This window comes from Pristis pectinata, chromosome 6, assembly GCF_009764475.1.
Source record: "Pristis pectinata isolate sPriPec2 chromosome 6, sPriPec2.1.pri, whole genome shotgun sequence".
NCBI classification, from domain to species: Eukaryota; Metazoa; Chordata; class Chondrichthyes; order Rhinopristiformes; family Pristidae; genus Pristis; species Pristis pectinata.
Window position 1 is genome coordinate 19,721,977 of NC_067410.1, and position 15,057 is coordinate 19,737,033.

A 15,057-nucleotide genomic window follows, 5' to 3' on the forward strand; every position below is an offset into this window, starting at 1 on the left:
TTACCTTCTGTCAAAACCTCAGGTGATTTTTTTTTAAACAATTTTGTCCATGAGGCTTTTTTTAATGGTGTTATTTCAAAACTATTAACTTTGGAATCATTTACAAAGTATTTAAAGTGAAGGTAATTCTGAAAAATTAAATAATTAGAAAATGCATTAAAATACTTTGAAATCAATGAAACCACACTAAAGTTTTATACTTATTGGAAAAAATTTCACTTAAATCTACGAGTCAAGAATCTCAATTCAAATGAATGGGTACTCCACTCTTGAACAGGGCATGGAGACCAGTGATTGAGCCTGGTGACAGAGCATGATGGCACTTTTCACTCGAAGTCCCAGCCTTAGGGCAGATCTGCACAAGTCCAGGACCGACCTGTGTGGGAACAACTAAATACTGGCAGTCCTTGAAGCACAGTCAGTAATATTTCCCACATGCATTTAGAGATTGCAGAAGCTAAGTCAGTTTCATATTGTATTGATGTTGAGGACTGACAGGTTTATTGTCACTTTCCAGAGAGTTCAGCTACAAAGCATACAGTATAAGGAACCCTTGGTGCTTTCTTCCATTCAAACCCAGAGTTGCTGAGATCATTTGATTCAACGCACTGCCCCACAATAATTCGCTCCCCTCTTCAGATTTATAAATGTAGCCTTTTACCTCGACCAATGTTTTCAAACTTCAAGTTTATTGTACGATCTTGAGAACAATAATGTATGCACCTCCAGAATTCCGGATTGTTGACAGCAGAATAGTATATTCATTACCAAAAAAAATTCTTTTACTTCAATTATTTATATATTACTTTCATTTGCAATAATTTGTGTAGTTTAGAAAAAGAATTAGAGGTTAATTTATAATAAAAGATTACATTGTAACTAATGGACATAGCAGGAAATATAATTGTATTAATCAGATGTAAGTTTAATTTTTCTGCACATTTCACTGGCTTAGTAGTAATATTTTTAAGTCATGAATTTAGACAAGAGCTGTTCACTGATAGTTTGTGTTTTGTTTTTACAACTGGCTGCTAAATTCTTCAGTTTGTGAGTCATCTGCAATATAAAAGTAGCTTCTGCATAACTCTCGATAAAGTGTGATGTATTTGGAGGCTCTCTTTGTCCGTGGAACCACAAACCTCTCAGTAAATTCCATCCTGCTCAGCTGCCGCTTACTTTGTGCTACCAGGACACGATTGATGAAGGTCAATGCATAGGAGTAGCAGTTGTGCTCATATTCATTATACCTATAAGTACAAATGATAATCATTTGGAAAATTGATTACTCTGTTGTAACTGTGATAGTTGTTCAAATGTAACTTTGAACTGTTAGCATAAAAGGTAAGGAAATGACAGAATGGAACGTTATACACCCATTTTGTGTCAAGTAAGACGTGGGTTGGTGATGGTGAGGTGGGCTTAAAATGTAGGTTTCTCAGAAATTTAATATATGCGTTAGTTGATATGTTGTATTATCCATATGGCAGAACCATAGGAGTATAATGATTTCTTTTAATTTGCTCTTACAGATTGGAATTTCATCCAATATGCAGCTTTTGTGTGCAGTGGCAACCAGACATTTTTGTTCTTTAAAACAAAATTGGATTTATGCAAATGTTTGTTTTCTTAGTTTTGGTCATCTGTGTAACATGAACAATGTTTTGTTTCCTTTGAATATTTTCTCCATAACTCATCTCCCACTAGGGTTGAGATTCAGGCGTGCTAATCTCTTTAAATGGCAGTTCTACTCATCAGTGTAGACAATCATAAAAGCCAATCCCAATGTGACTTCACCCAGTGAACACGAGCTCATTTTCCAATAAAGAGCTTGAAAGCCCATGCTTACATCTTCTTTCAAATGTTCCAGTTGATTCAGCACACACTATTCAGTGCATAACTACTGATAGAAAGGGAGAACAGTGTGGTGGGGAATATAAAGGGAAATAAGGTTTTAGAAAAATGTTTTTATCTCTTTGGTAATTGGTGTATTGTAAATGATTTGGATTAAAGCATAAGAAACAAGACAGAAACCAGGATCATGCAGATGCTATCCTGATGTAAGGTCTTGACCCGCAATGTTGACAATGTCTGCTACCCCACCCCCCCCCCCCCCCCCCCCCCCCCGCCTTGATAGATGCTGCTTGACGCACTGAGTTCCTCCAGCAGATTAAGTATTGCTCCATATTCCAGTAACTGCAGCCCCTTGCGTCACCAGGATGAAACCAATGTTTACATGGTGAAAGTATCCAGGTAAACCTGGTGGGCTAGAAGACCTGAACTATGACATTTTGTGATCCATACCTGTTTGGTAGCCACACATCGGCAGTGGAGAATTGCTCCAAATAAAGATCCCACTGGTTAATTAAGTTGTACATGTCTGGTTGTACCAGTGGAACAGAAATACATTCCTCCCAACCACAATCATCTCTCTGGACACCAGTTTCAATGTAATTGTACACAACTCCTGCAATAAAAGAATAGTGAAAACTTACAGGAGGGGAACCTTGGTACTTAAGAAAACCTACAGGAAGCATAGGTAAAAGGTACAATTTAAATCTTTGACATTCAAGTTTGAATTTTTGTTGGAACTCTGAGCGACACACATTTCTCACAAAGAAATGCTTTCTGTCAATTCATGCATGGAAAAGACCTCCTCAGTACGTTGCTCAATCACATCACCTGGTCATTATTGATGCAGTACCAATGCCATAGCTTTGCCTAACAGGAATAGAATAACTTTGGAGAGTAGGCTAGTTATGAAATAAGCAAATATTATTTAATATCATAATTACTGTTTAGTTGCATACCAAACTCCCACATCCTTCAAATAAAAATAATTAAGCTCAAAATATCACATTACAATTTTGGTGTAATTACTTGAAAATAAGAAGTATGATCTTATTTTGAACTCACCCCCAGTATTTGAGATACCAACATGAAGGTCAGCTTTTCCATCATATTCTCTGAAGGAAAACAGTAATATTAAACGTTAAATGCAATTCTTTTGGAAAACCATCTCACACAACCATGTTAACCATGTTAAATTGCTGGATAACAATTTAACTGGTAGGAATTATGAAATAGATTTTGAAAAGGGGTCATAGAAAGTAATGAATAAAAATGAGAAATATAATTAAAACTGGGACAAATTTGAAATAAATATGAAAAGACACATAGGAAAAGGAAAACTTGAAACAAGTTAATGTGGACAGAAAGATATTTTCACATCTTGGTGAATTATCAACATGATAAAAGAACAGAAACCACTGAACCATTGAAGGAAATAAGGCAAACAAGAAAATAGATGATTAAAACTAAGCTTCATTGGGTCTCATGTTGCCCTTTTGTTACTAACCCTACAACTATAACTACACGTGAGCAAAAAATCCATAGCAAATGGACAAGAATTTGTCTCTCAAGTGAAGTCTACTGGTGTGCATGGACATGCCAACCACTGGTAGAAAATAATCCTACACAAGACCTGTAGACTGTTACACTTGTAAAAGAGATATTTGTTTGACTAATTGTGGTTTAGAAATCTAAGGCCTTGTCCTATAAGTGTTACACAAGGGCATGGGTGGGTGGGGGGGGGGGGGGGAAACTTCCATCTATATAGTGCCTTTCATGACCTCAAGATATCTCAAAACATTTTACTATTGGGAAAAAAAACCTTTTCAAATGCCACATGTCACACAGGCATCTGCAGTATTTTGCTTTCGGACCAATTAAACAAAAATGTTGATGCAATTATTTATTTAGTGTTGGTTGAGGGATAAATGTTAACCAAGAGACCACCTCTGATCTTTGCAGTATTCCATCACATCCTATTCAGTACTGCTCTGAACTGTTAACCTTAACCTAGGTTGGAACTGAATGTGCAAACTTCTGACTCAGAGGCAAGTTTCAAAGCAATAACATCATAATGTGATTTTCTGTCATTTAACTAAGTAACCTGTAAGGAAACAATATGGATGGCTATTTTTCATGAAATCATTGGAATTTTTCTGGAACCTAATGCTTTCTACTAATACAGAACATTTCAATCATCGTAAATGTGATGCATGCAACCAAGAGAAACAAAGGACTGCAGACACTGGAATCTAGATGAAAAACACAATGATGCTGGAGGAACTCAGCAGGCCAGGCAGCATCCGTGGAGAAAAGCAGGTGGTCAACATTTCAAGTCAGGACCCTTCTTCAGGACTGAAGACAGGAAAAGGGGAAGCCCAATATATAGGAGGGAAAAGCAGAACACTGATAGGTGGACAAAAGAGGGGAGGTGGGATGGGCACAGGGTGGTGATGAGGTAGGTGCAGGTAAGAGATAGTGATAGGTGTGAGAGAGGTGGGGAGAGCAGATCCACTGGGGGATGGGTCAAAGGTGAGGAGGAAAAAAGAGGGGCTAGAAATCAAGTTCTACACTAACAGAAATTGTCAGGTCTGATTTGTCTCTTGTATTTGTAATTGGCTGATCTACTACTATCTACGAATCAATGTGAACACATATTGATGCCAACCACTGGCAGAAAATATTGAAAAATAATCCCACAAATTTAGAGGATTTGTTTTCTCAAAAGCATTAAACCACTGTTTAAATATGTTATATTTCTACATATTTTTTTGTTTTCTGGGAGCAACAGTTCAAGGTTTCAGAGCGTGGTTTCTTCACGTTAAAGTGACCCAATGAATCTTCTGTCCTTCGTATGGAGTGTGCCAGACCAGTGTTCAGTGGAGAACATATAAACAGGCAACAGATAAAAAACTTGTAGACATATTTAACAGATCAAGCAAATAAATTGGATTGGGCTGGACAGCAACCCAAATCCCTATGAACCAATTATTCACCACATAATTTTTAATCTGATTTCCATATAAACTTGTACAGGTGCATTTTAGAAAATGTAAGCTTTAGATAAAAAATTGATTTTGTTTTTGTTTCAAACACTTGTTTGTAATATATATATCTGGATGAAAATGTAGGTGGGCTGATTAGTAAATTTGCAGGCGACACAAGAATTGCCAGAGTTGTGGATTCTGAGGCAGATTGACAAAGGTTTCAGCAGGATATAGATCAGTTGGCAATGTGGGCAGAGAAATGGCAGATGGAGTTTAATCCGTGCAAGTGTGAGGTGTTGCATTTTTGGAGGTCAAATGTAAGAGGAAAGGAAATGGCAGCATTGATGTACAGATGAATCTTGGAGTACAAGTGAATAGCTCCCTGAAAATGGCAACACAAGTAGATGGGGTAGTAAAGGCAGCATATTGGCATACTTGCCTTCACTGGTCGGGGGCATTAAGTATAAAAGATGGGAATGTTACAGCTGTGTAACACTTTGGTTCAGCCACATTTGGAGTATTGCATGCGGTTCTGGTTGCTACATTACAGGGAAAATGTAGAGGCATAGAGAAGGTTCACCAGGATGCTGCCTGGAGAGAGTATTAGCTGTAAGGAGAGCTTGGATAAACTTGGATTGTTTTCTCTGGAGCATTGGAGGCTAAGGGGAGACCTGATAGAAGCATGTAAAATAAATGAGAGGCATAAATAGGGTAGAAAGTCAGTTTTTTCCCCGGGGGAAATGTCAAAAAAGCATAGCTTTAAGGGGATAGGGGGAAAGTTTAAAGGAGATTTACAAGGCAAGTTTTTTTTTACTCCAAGAGTGGTAGGTGCCCCGAACCCACTGCAAGGGGAGGTGATGGAAGCAGACACCATAGCAACGATTAAGACGCATTTAGATAGACATGAACAGGCAGTGAATGGAGGGATATCTCCCATGTGCAGACATATGTGCAGTTTAAATTGGCATCATGGTCGGCACATACATCGTGGGCCGAAGGATCTGTTCCTGTGCTTTACTCTCCTCTGGTCTGTGTTCTATAAACCATAGAACCGAATCTGCATCAGGTTTTGAGCATAACAGATTTTGGTGTAACTTTAGTGCTGCAAATTCTAGATGGTTAATGTTTCCGTTCCACTATCGAGAGTTTTCTTTTACCTCAGGAACGATCCATTAGTAGGTTTGATCAGGAATGAACACTTTTCATGATGTCCATCTACAAAGCAGTTGGGAATACTGACCGGGGCATCCTCCAGTCTTCGTCCTAAGAGGCTCTGACCACAGATCGGACACTCCGGCGGTACATTAAAACAATAAATATCTTTCTCACAATGACGAAACGTTATAACACGATGCTCCATCCCTTTCTTCTCCAGTCGAGCACGGAAGTCATCCAAACGAGGCAAGTAATTTGTTGCAATCCCGCGGTCTCTTTAAATACCAATTCCATCCAGTTTCCTCGACAGCGCCGACAAGATCGACAGTAATAAGAACCAATCAGAATTGGAACATTAGGCAGTAATTATTAATTGCCCCATGTCAGGAAGATGTTTGGTGGCTGATGTTCGAGGAGACGGACGGATTGTGTTAAATTAAGGCCCCGTTCTACTCACTGCAAACAGATCTGTAGAAATAAAAACAAAATTGCTGAGGTTGAACGCCCACTGAAATATTGCCTGCCTTCATTTCAGAGGTCGATGGAGCTGATGTATATTTCCAGTACTCCTTGTTGTATGTTGCTTCGTATTTTGTTGGCCAATTTATCTGAAAGTGAAGAAAGTTGATGCAGACCCCCAGGTCATTCAAAGTACGATGGTCGTTCAGGGATAGGCAAGCCACAGACAATATAAATTTAAAATGACTTTGCTGAGTTGCAGGGCCCGTGAAGGTGGGAATCTGTGACCTGGGTTGTTTGGGTAACGCGCAGAAATGGCCAAGAACAGCTTTAGATCGGGCAACCCCGAAGATGAGGGAAATTCCGGGAAAGGTGGAAGTGTTCAGTGTTGCAGAGGTGGGAGAAAGACTCTTGATAAGAGTGTGGGAAAGGCATCCATCGTTCCTGAATCTGCCAGAGGTGCTGAGGCAGCTGATGGAGTCAAGGGAAGATTCATTTGTGAGTTGTTGTACTTGACGTGGAACTGAAAGGAAATAACTACCACTTACATAGTTCTGGAGCACTTTTTAACTTATTCATTCATTCGCGCAGAGGGTGGCGAATCTCTGGAATTCTCTCCCCCAGAGAGTTGTGGGGCTGCTTCGATTATATATTTATAGTAATTATATTACTTTCATTCTTAGAAGTAATTCAAATTAGAAGTCAGGTTATTTTTTTGAAAGGTCGAGGGTTGAGAGCCCTGGCACAGAGAGGCTGAGGCCAGGGGTAGATCAGCCATGGTCATATTGAATGGCGGGAGAGGTTTCAGGGGCCGGGTGAATATTCCTACTCTTATTTTCTTGTATTTATTCACGGGATGCGGGTGTTACTAGAAATTATTATTATTAATTTATTATTCATTTCTGACGGCTCCTGAACGGATGAAGTGGTTAAGAATGAACAACACTAATGGGTCTGGAGTCCAGAACGGGGTTAAATAGAAGACCCTCCCTCCCGGAGGGGCATTCGTTTCGGAGAATAACCACTCATTCCACTAGCGAGGAAGATTTCCGAACCAATATGTGCCTTGGTTGTTTTTATGAGTGGCACAGACTTCATGCAGCGCCGATCCTGTGTGTCATGCGATGTTTGTTACGGGTATGTTTAATTATCCACCAAATTACTTAAGTTTCAAGCCCTTTCCCTCTCATGGAGTGAACATTGGAGCATGTGTAAATGTTTAACTTTGCGGGTTAGTAAAGAATTATTCAACACCATGTTGAGCCTCTTGTCTACACCTGCGAGAAACAAAATGCGGCTCGGGCAAATTCAAACCGTGCAGCTGTTGAACGCTTTCATTGCTTTTCTAAAGGACAATTGTTGCTGCTGTAGAAATAGAAAAATAGGACGTTTCCGCTCTGTGAGAACCACCTTGCCAACAAGAATAACTAAGTAACCGTTTACCGGTATATCCTTTGTACAAACAGTAATTACTCATTTAATATGACTGCTATATACATTTATTCTTGCAGATATTCGTTGAATAAACACAATACCTCTATCATAGTTCAAATGGACTTTTTGATTGATTACTTAAAATAATTTGTAAATATTTATTCAGTTGATCCGAATTGAGAGTCTGACATCCTCATGAATAATAACTTCATAATCTTTGCTAATCTTCTTTAACAAAAACGATCAGGTAACACAACGATAGTCTCCTAAAGCTAGCATCTAAAAATACTTGCTTCATAAAGTGGACTCTGTAGACTTCCAGTAGCTGGTTTTGCAGCAGCTCAAGGTATTTTTCTAACAATAACTACAAAATGGGGATATTCTTCTGGCACCTTGACACAAAACTGTCCGATCCGCAGAAGGAGAAATCGACATCTTTCCTGAAACTCCAGCTCTCGTGCACCTTTAAACTCTCACGGGATTTCACCCACAGACAAGAAACAAGTTGTGCAGCAGCACCCACCTGTGGAACACTCGGGTTATCCAAAATAACTCCATATATTGCAATCCAGCTTCTTGTTAATGCAACACCTTTAACATAGGAAGAAGAATTATTTTCATTCCAAAATCAACTACATCTGATAATTGTTTTGACGTATTGAGTTAAAATCAATTTAAGTGATAAGAATCTCCAACTCGGCATCATGCAAAATAAAAATAATTGGGGAAATGCTGTTTTACTGAAAAATCTGGTTTTTTTTTGTGTCTACTTTTCACTTCTATCCACTTTTCACTTTACGCTTGCCACTAGGGTTACCCAATGTCATCGAGATAAGATCTATATACCTCTTACTTTAAGGGGTACAATTAATAATAGAACTTACAGAATATATTTTAACAGAAGTTAATTTCACTTATGTATTGTACATATACAGCTATAATCGCGGATGATATTACTCCCATTGCTACTCAAACATTTCGTTGTGTCACAAACCAGCAACAAAAGAAACACACTGAGCATGATTCAGTGTTAAAAACTATTTTATTAATCACTACTTATGATAATACGTAAAATAAAAGTAAAAATGTTAGTATGTTAGAATTCAAAAATGTTAAACCTCGAACGTTAACCCCAAAACTAAACTCTTCGTGTGTGTGTGTGTGACAAAGTCCAAAACTTTCAGTTCCGGAATGGTTCTTAAAGTTCAGTTCCGCAAGCCATAAGGTGAAACATGAGCAAGGGCTTCTTCAACAACCACCGTTGTCTGAAGATAAGATGTAGATGTAGAAAAACATAGAGAGAGTACATACGAAATCCAAATGTTCCACGATGGAACCCAAACGACACTTCAGTGTTTACTCGGTAGTGACTTCCTCACCCCGAAAAGCATCCGAACCGTGGTCGTCCACATACAAATACCTGTTTCCTTCTACAGGTCAGCAACAAAGTGAACTCCACCGGATTACTTCCAACTTCCATACATGGATTTCAGTGGTAAACACAGTTATTGTTTCTCATCCATCGATAGAGAAAACAAGCAGGCTGGTGTCTCTCTCCCTTCTCTCTCTCTCTTTCTTCTTCTTCTTCAACAACGTCATTACGTCCTTTATCTTCTATTGACGTAAGTACGCCCCACACACACATACACACACACTCTCTATCTTAAAGGGACTTTCACTGAGTCCATAACACCTCCCACCTAAAAAAAAAATTTCCCAAGAAAATTTTAACCGCGCATAGTTAATAATGTTAATAATTATCATGCTACACAACTACAGACTATCAGAATAGTACAGATACATGTTTCCCATTTAACATCGGGAAAGACAATCAGCAATCACATTATCTTTGCCTTTAATGTGAGTTATCATGAGATCAAACTCTTGCAAAATTAAACTCCAGTTTAACAGCCTTCTGTTCTTGTTTTTGACTCGGCTCAGAAACACCAGTGGGTTATGATCTGTATATACAGTCAATGGTTTCTGAGCGGTGCAAACATATACACTGAAATGTTGCAAGGCTAAAACAAGCGACAGTAATTCTTTCTCTATGGTGGAATAATTCTTTTGATGCTCATTAAATTTCTTTGAAAAGTAAGCTACAGGATGGTCAATATCATCAAGGTCACCCTTCTGCAACAACACAGCTCCTGCAGCTTCATCACTGGCATCTACTGCTAATGAAAATGGCTTTTCAAAGTCAGGTGTTCTGAGCACAGGATGGTAGCATAAAATGGCTTTCAGATTCTTAAATGCTTCTTGACAAGAATCTGTCCAAACAAACTTTACTCCCTTCTTCAGAAGATTAGTTAGGGGAAGAGCAATATCAGCAAAATTTTTACAAAATTTTCGGTAATATCCAACCATTCCCAAAAATCTTGTAACAGTCCTCGTACCTGTGGGAATAGGGAACTCAGATATTGCTTGAACTTTTGCCTGAACAGGAGCTTGCTTGCCTTGACCTACAACATAACCAAGATACGTCACAGTGGCATGGCCAAATTCACTTTTAGCCAAGTTAACTGTAAGGTTAGCCTTGGAAAGTCTTTCAAACAACCTTTCTAACGCAGAGATGTGATCCTCCCATGTATCATTCCCAATCACTAAGTCATCAATGTAGGCATCTGTATGTTTTAACCCATGAATCACTGAATTAATCATTCTTTGAAATGTTGCCGGAGCATTTTTCATTCCAAATGGCAAAACATTGTATTCATACAATCCAGAAGGGGTTACGAAGGCTGAAATCTCCCTTCCTCTATCTGTTAATGGAACACACCAGTACCCTTTTAATAGGTCAATCTTTGTAAGAAATTTTGCCTTTCCCACTCTGTCTATGCAATCATCCACCCTAGGAATAGGGTAAGCATCTGACTTTGTTACAGCATTCACTTTCCTCTAATCTGTGCAAAATCTAACAGTTCCATCAGGTTTAGGTACAATAACACAGGGCGAACTCCAATTTGAAGTAGAATGTCTAATAATATCATTTTCCAACATGTATTTTATTTCCTGATCAACAAGTTACTTTTTCCCACATTCATTCGATATGGGTGTTGTTTGATTGGTTTGAATCCCCAACATCAACATCATGGGTAATTACCGATGTTCTGTTTGGAACATCTGGGAACAGATTTTTAAATTTTAAAATTAATTCTCTCATCTGTTGTCTTTGTGAAACTTGTAAATGGTCCAACTTCGTTTCAAGGTTCTCCAGGATATTTTGGTTTTTTAGTTTTGATGGAACAATATTTGGTCTAAATTGGCCTTCCTCAACATCAACATCAGGCATTCTAGAAACAACCTTACATCATCCACCAAGGCCACAACTGAATCCCTCTCATAATAAGGTTTTAGCATGTTTACATGACAGAGTTGTGTTTTCTTGCGTCTATCTGGTGTTTTGATTATATATGTTAGATCAGTCACTCGAGATTCAATAGCATAGGGTCCAGAAAAATGAGATTGCAAGGGATTATTTTGGCTAGGGAAAAATACCAACACCTTTTGCCCCACTGCGAATGTCCTAGGCCGAGCACGTCTATCAAAATATGTCTTCATTCTTATCTGGCTTGTTTTCAGATTCTCTCTCGCTAGCTGGCAGACTCTCTCCAACCGAGTTTTAAATTTTTGGACATGGGGAGATCTCCACTTCCTCATTAACACTCCGTTTTTTTGACATAATATCCAATTGGTACTTTTTCAATCTCCTCACATGAAGGTGCTTTTTCTTTCAATTCTGTCAACTCAGGGTCCTTTGTCTGTTCCACCATAAAATCCTTCCTCGACAAAGACAAATCTTTAAATTCAGGTTCACTATAAGGATGTTGATCCTCCAGTGAAGACAGAAAAGTCTCAGATAAGGCATCATAATTTTCTTCCTGTTTAGGACTGTCACAAGGAACCACATCAGACTGCACCGGACTGTCTGTCTTGGCTAATTCTCTAGCTCTAGCTCGAGTCACTGCACATGATGGGTAAACATCTGGATCATTCTCAGACTCATCAATCCTTGGTTTGGTTGTTAACCGTACCACAGGATCACTTTCTCCATTTGCAAGGTCATTTCCCAATAACAAAGAAACTCCTTCCACTGGCAAACTAGGTCTTATCCCTATCTCGACTGGTCCTTCTACGAACTTTGACTTTAAAATCACCCTGTGAAAAGGGACAGACATGGTCTCACCTGTAACGCCTCGTACTAGATTTACTTCACCAGTGTCACTTTCTTCACCAAAATTTAAAACACTGTCCAGCAAGAGAGATTGACTAGCCCCAGTATCTCTAAGAATTTTCACTGGCACCTGGGGTGACTCATCATTCAGTGAAACAAAACCCTCTGATAGATAAGAACAGAATTCCTTTCTCACCTCCTCCAACTTTTCAGCCTTTACCTCTTGCAAGGACTGATCTTTAACAGCATCTCCTAAACCTTTTTGATTTTTAATTGCCTGAAAGCAAGCATTGGGCCCAGCTTCCTTCCTTTTCTTCAAAAGGGCACAATTAGCTATCACATGGCCAGGTTTCTTACAGTAATAACAAGTACGCTCAACAGGTTTCTCCAGCCCTGGCTTCTTTTCATCTTTTCCTTTTTGATTACCTCCCAATTTAATCTCTGGTTTACCTGGATTGTCCTTGTAACTCTTTTGAAAGGTTTTAGGTTGTCCCCATTTGGATTTATGGGTTAAAGCATAATCATTTGCCAACCTAGCAGTTTCTTGTAAAGTTTCCACTGCCTTTTCATTTAAATATGTTGTTAATTCAGCTGGAACACATCTTTTAAGTCTTCCACTTAGTATCAATTCTTTCAATTTATCAAAATCCCCATCTACATTTTTAGCCATGTACCATCGTTCAAAACATATTCTCTTTCCATTGGCAAATTCCATATAAGTCTGATCTGCAGATTTCCTCAAGTCTCTGAATTTTTGTCTATAAGCCTCAGGGACCAATTCATAGGCCTTCAATATAGCTTGTTTTACCTTGGTATAATCAGCTGCATCCTCAACAGACAAAGCAGAATAAGCTTTTTGAGCTTTACCTTTAATCACACTCTGTACCATAAGAGCCCATCCTTTCCTTGGCCAGTTTGAACTCTCAGCAACCTTTTCAAAATGTTGGAAATACTGATCAACCTGATCTTCTTCAAACGGAGGGACTAATCGAACCTCCCTGCTGGCTGAAAAACCATCATCAGAATCAGATTCCGAACTCCTACGCTTCATTTGTAACTCATGCTGCCTCTGTTTTTCCTTCTCCTCACTATCCAGCTCCATCCTCTTCAATTCCATCTGCTTCATTGCTAGATCAGCCTCTATCTTCATCTGAGTTAGCTTTTGTTCAGCCTCTAATCTCTTTTCTTCTCGTTCAGCTTCTAATTTATTTTGCTCTCGTTCAGCCTCTATCTTTGCCAGCTGCACCTGTGCCTCAGAAATTGCTATTTCACTGCCAGGAAACTGTTTTAACACTTCCTTCTCAAACACTTTCTTTTCCACATAATGGCCAGCTATCAGTCTCTGAATATCTGCCTTTCTCATAGACTGCTTTACTTCTGTAAGGTTAGCCTTGTAGCAATCTTTATCAGATCATCCTTTTTCGCCACCTCCAATCCCTTTTGGGTTGGTGACTCCAAAAATGCCTTAATATCCATTGCTGCTGGTTTCCACACACACAAGCCAATTAAAAAGAATTTATCAGACCTCCCTCAAAAATCTTTGGATTGAATCTCGAACAAATTTCGTCACTCTGGGGAACGATCCCAGATGACACTCGTTAACCTTGGGAACTATCCCGGACGAGCCCCCAATTTTGTCACGAACCAGCAACAAAGAAACACACTGAGCATGGATTCAGTGTTAAAAACTATTTTATTAATCACTACTTATGATAATACGTAAAATAAAAGTAAAAATGTTAGTATGTTAGAATTCAAAAATGTTAACCTCGAACGTTAACCCCAAAACTAAACTCTTCGTGTGTGTGTGTGACAAAGTCCAAAACTTTCAGTTCCGGAATGGTTCTTAAAGTTCAGTTCCGCAAGCCATAAGGTGAAACATGAGCAAGGGCTTCTTCAACAACCACCGTTGTCTGAAGATAAGATGTAGATGTAGAAAAACATAGAGAGAGTACATACGAAATCCAAATGTTCCACGATGGAACCCAAACGACACTTCAGTGTTTACTCGGTAGTGACTTCCTCACCCCGAAAAGCATCCGAACCGTGGTCGTCCACATACAAATACCTGTTTCCTTCTACAGGTCAGCAACAAAGTGAACGCCACCGGATTACTTCCAACTTCCATACATGGATTTCAGTGGTAAACACAGTTATTGTTTCTCATCCATCGATAGAGAAAACAAGCAGGCTGGTGTCTCTCTCCCTTCTCTCTCTCTCTTTCTTCTTCTTCTTCAACAACGTCATTACGTCCTTTATCTTCTATTGACGTAAGTACGCCCCACACACACATACACACACACTCTCTATCTTAAAGGGACTTTCACTGAGTCCATAACAGTTGTTTGCCGTCAGCACTGCCCCATTTGACGCCAGGTGTCACGAACAACTGCCATTCCTTTTGTAATTTAATGGACACGGATACATTGGATTGCTCTAGCGATAGCAAATGAAAATCAAATAAAGGAGAACAACTAAATGGAAACATCAGATCTTCATCTGGTTTCTACATGTACCCCAGTTTCTGAGGTACCCACCAGCCCCATAAAGCCTCGGGTCTACCCTGATGGACACCCCATAGACTCTCTTACATCTTTAACTTTTCCTCCTTTGCCTTCTCTCTTTGCTGCTTTGAATTCTCCTTTCCTGTGCCATAAGGGCGCGGACAAGAAGCAGGCAGCCAAGGTTGACTGCCTGTGCCATGGCACGCCCGAATCTAACATTTTCCACTGCTGATGAAAGGTCAGCACCTTGAAACGATGACTCCATTTCTCTCTCTCTCTATCTCCTGACCTGCTAACTATTTCCAGCATTCTCTGTTTTCTTTTAATTCCAAGTACCGGACGGAGTGGACCACCATGGTCCGACCCCTGAGGGCAGAAACCAGGGGAAGGTCCAGGACGTCTCCAGGATCCAGCCGCTCCAAGAAACAACCTCCAGTGGCCAAACAGCCGGGGCAACCCTGCTGCCCGGGGGCGTGACGTCAGCCGCCCTTGACTT

At 39.5% G+C, this 15,057-nt stretch overlaps 1 protein-coding gene across 3 annotated transcripts; it reads right to left on the minus strand.

Annotated features, from left to right (window-relative positions):
- Positions 1 to 239: 239 nt before the first annotated feature.
- Positions 240 to 15,038, minus strand: LOC127571210 (MKRN2 opposite strand protein-like). 3 transcript variants are annotated; one of them, XM_052017368.1, is made up of 6 exons: positions 14,851 to 15,038; positions 8,407 to 8,474; positions 5,993 to 6,458; positions 2,914 to 2,963; positions 2,302 to 2,464; positions 240 to 1,247 (listed from the first exon to the last, which is right to left on the minus strand). In XM_052017368.1, exons 3-6 carry the CDS (start codon positions 6,193 to 6,195, stop codon positions 1,019 to 1,021), a joined length of 645 nt encoding a protein of 214 aa, XP_051873328.1. In that variant the 5' UTR covers positions 6,196 to 6,458; positions 8,407 to 8,474; positions 14,851 to 15,038; the 3' UTR covers positions 240 to 1,018. The 3 variants fall into 3 exon arrangements, with proteins under 3 accessions (XP_051873328.1, XP_051873329.1, XP_051873330.1); XM_052017369.1 differs by having other exon boundaries at positions 14,898 to 15,030; XM_052017370.1 differs by lacking the exons at positions 8,407 to 8,474; positions 14,851 to 15,038 and having other exon boundaries at positions 6,076 to 6,182.
- Positions 15,039 to 15,057: the final 19 nt, after the last annotated feature.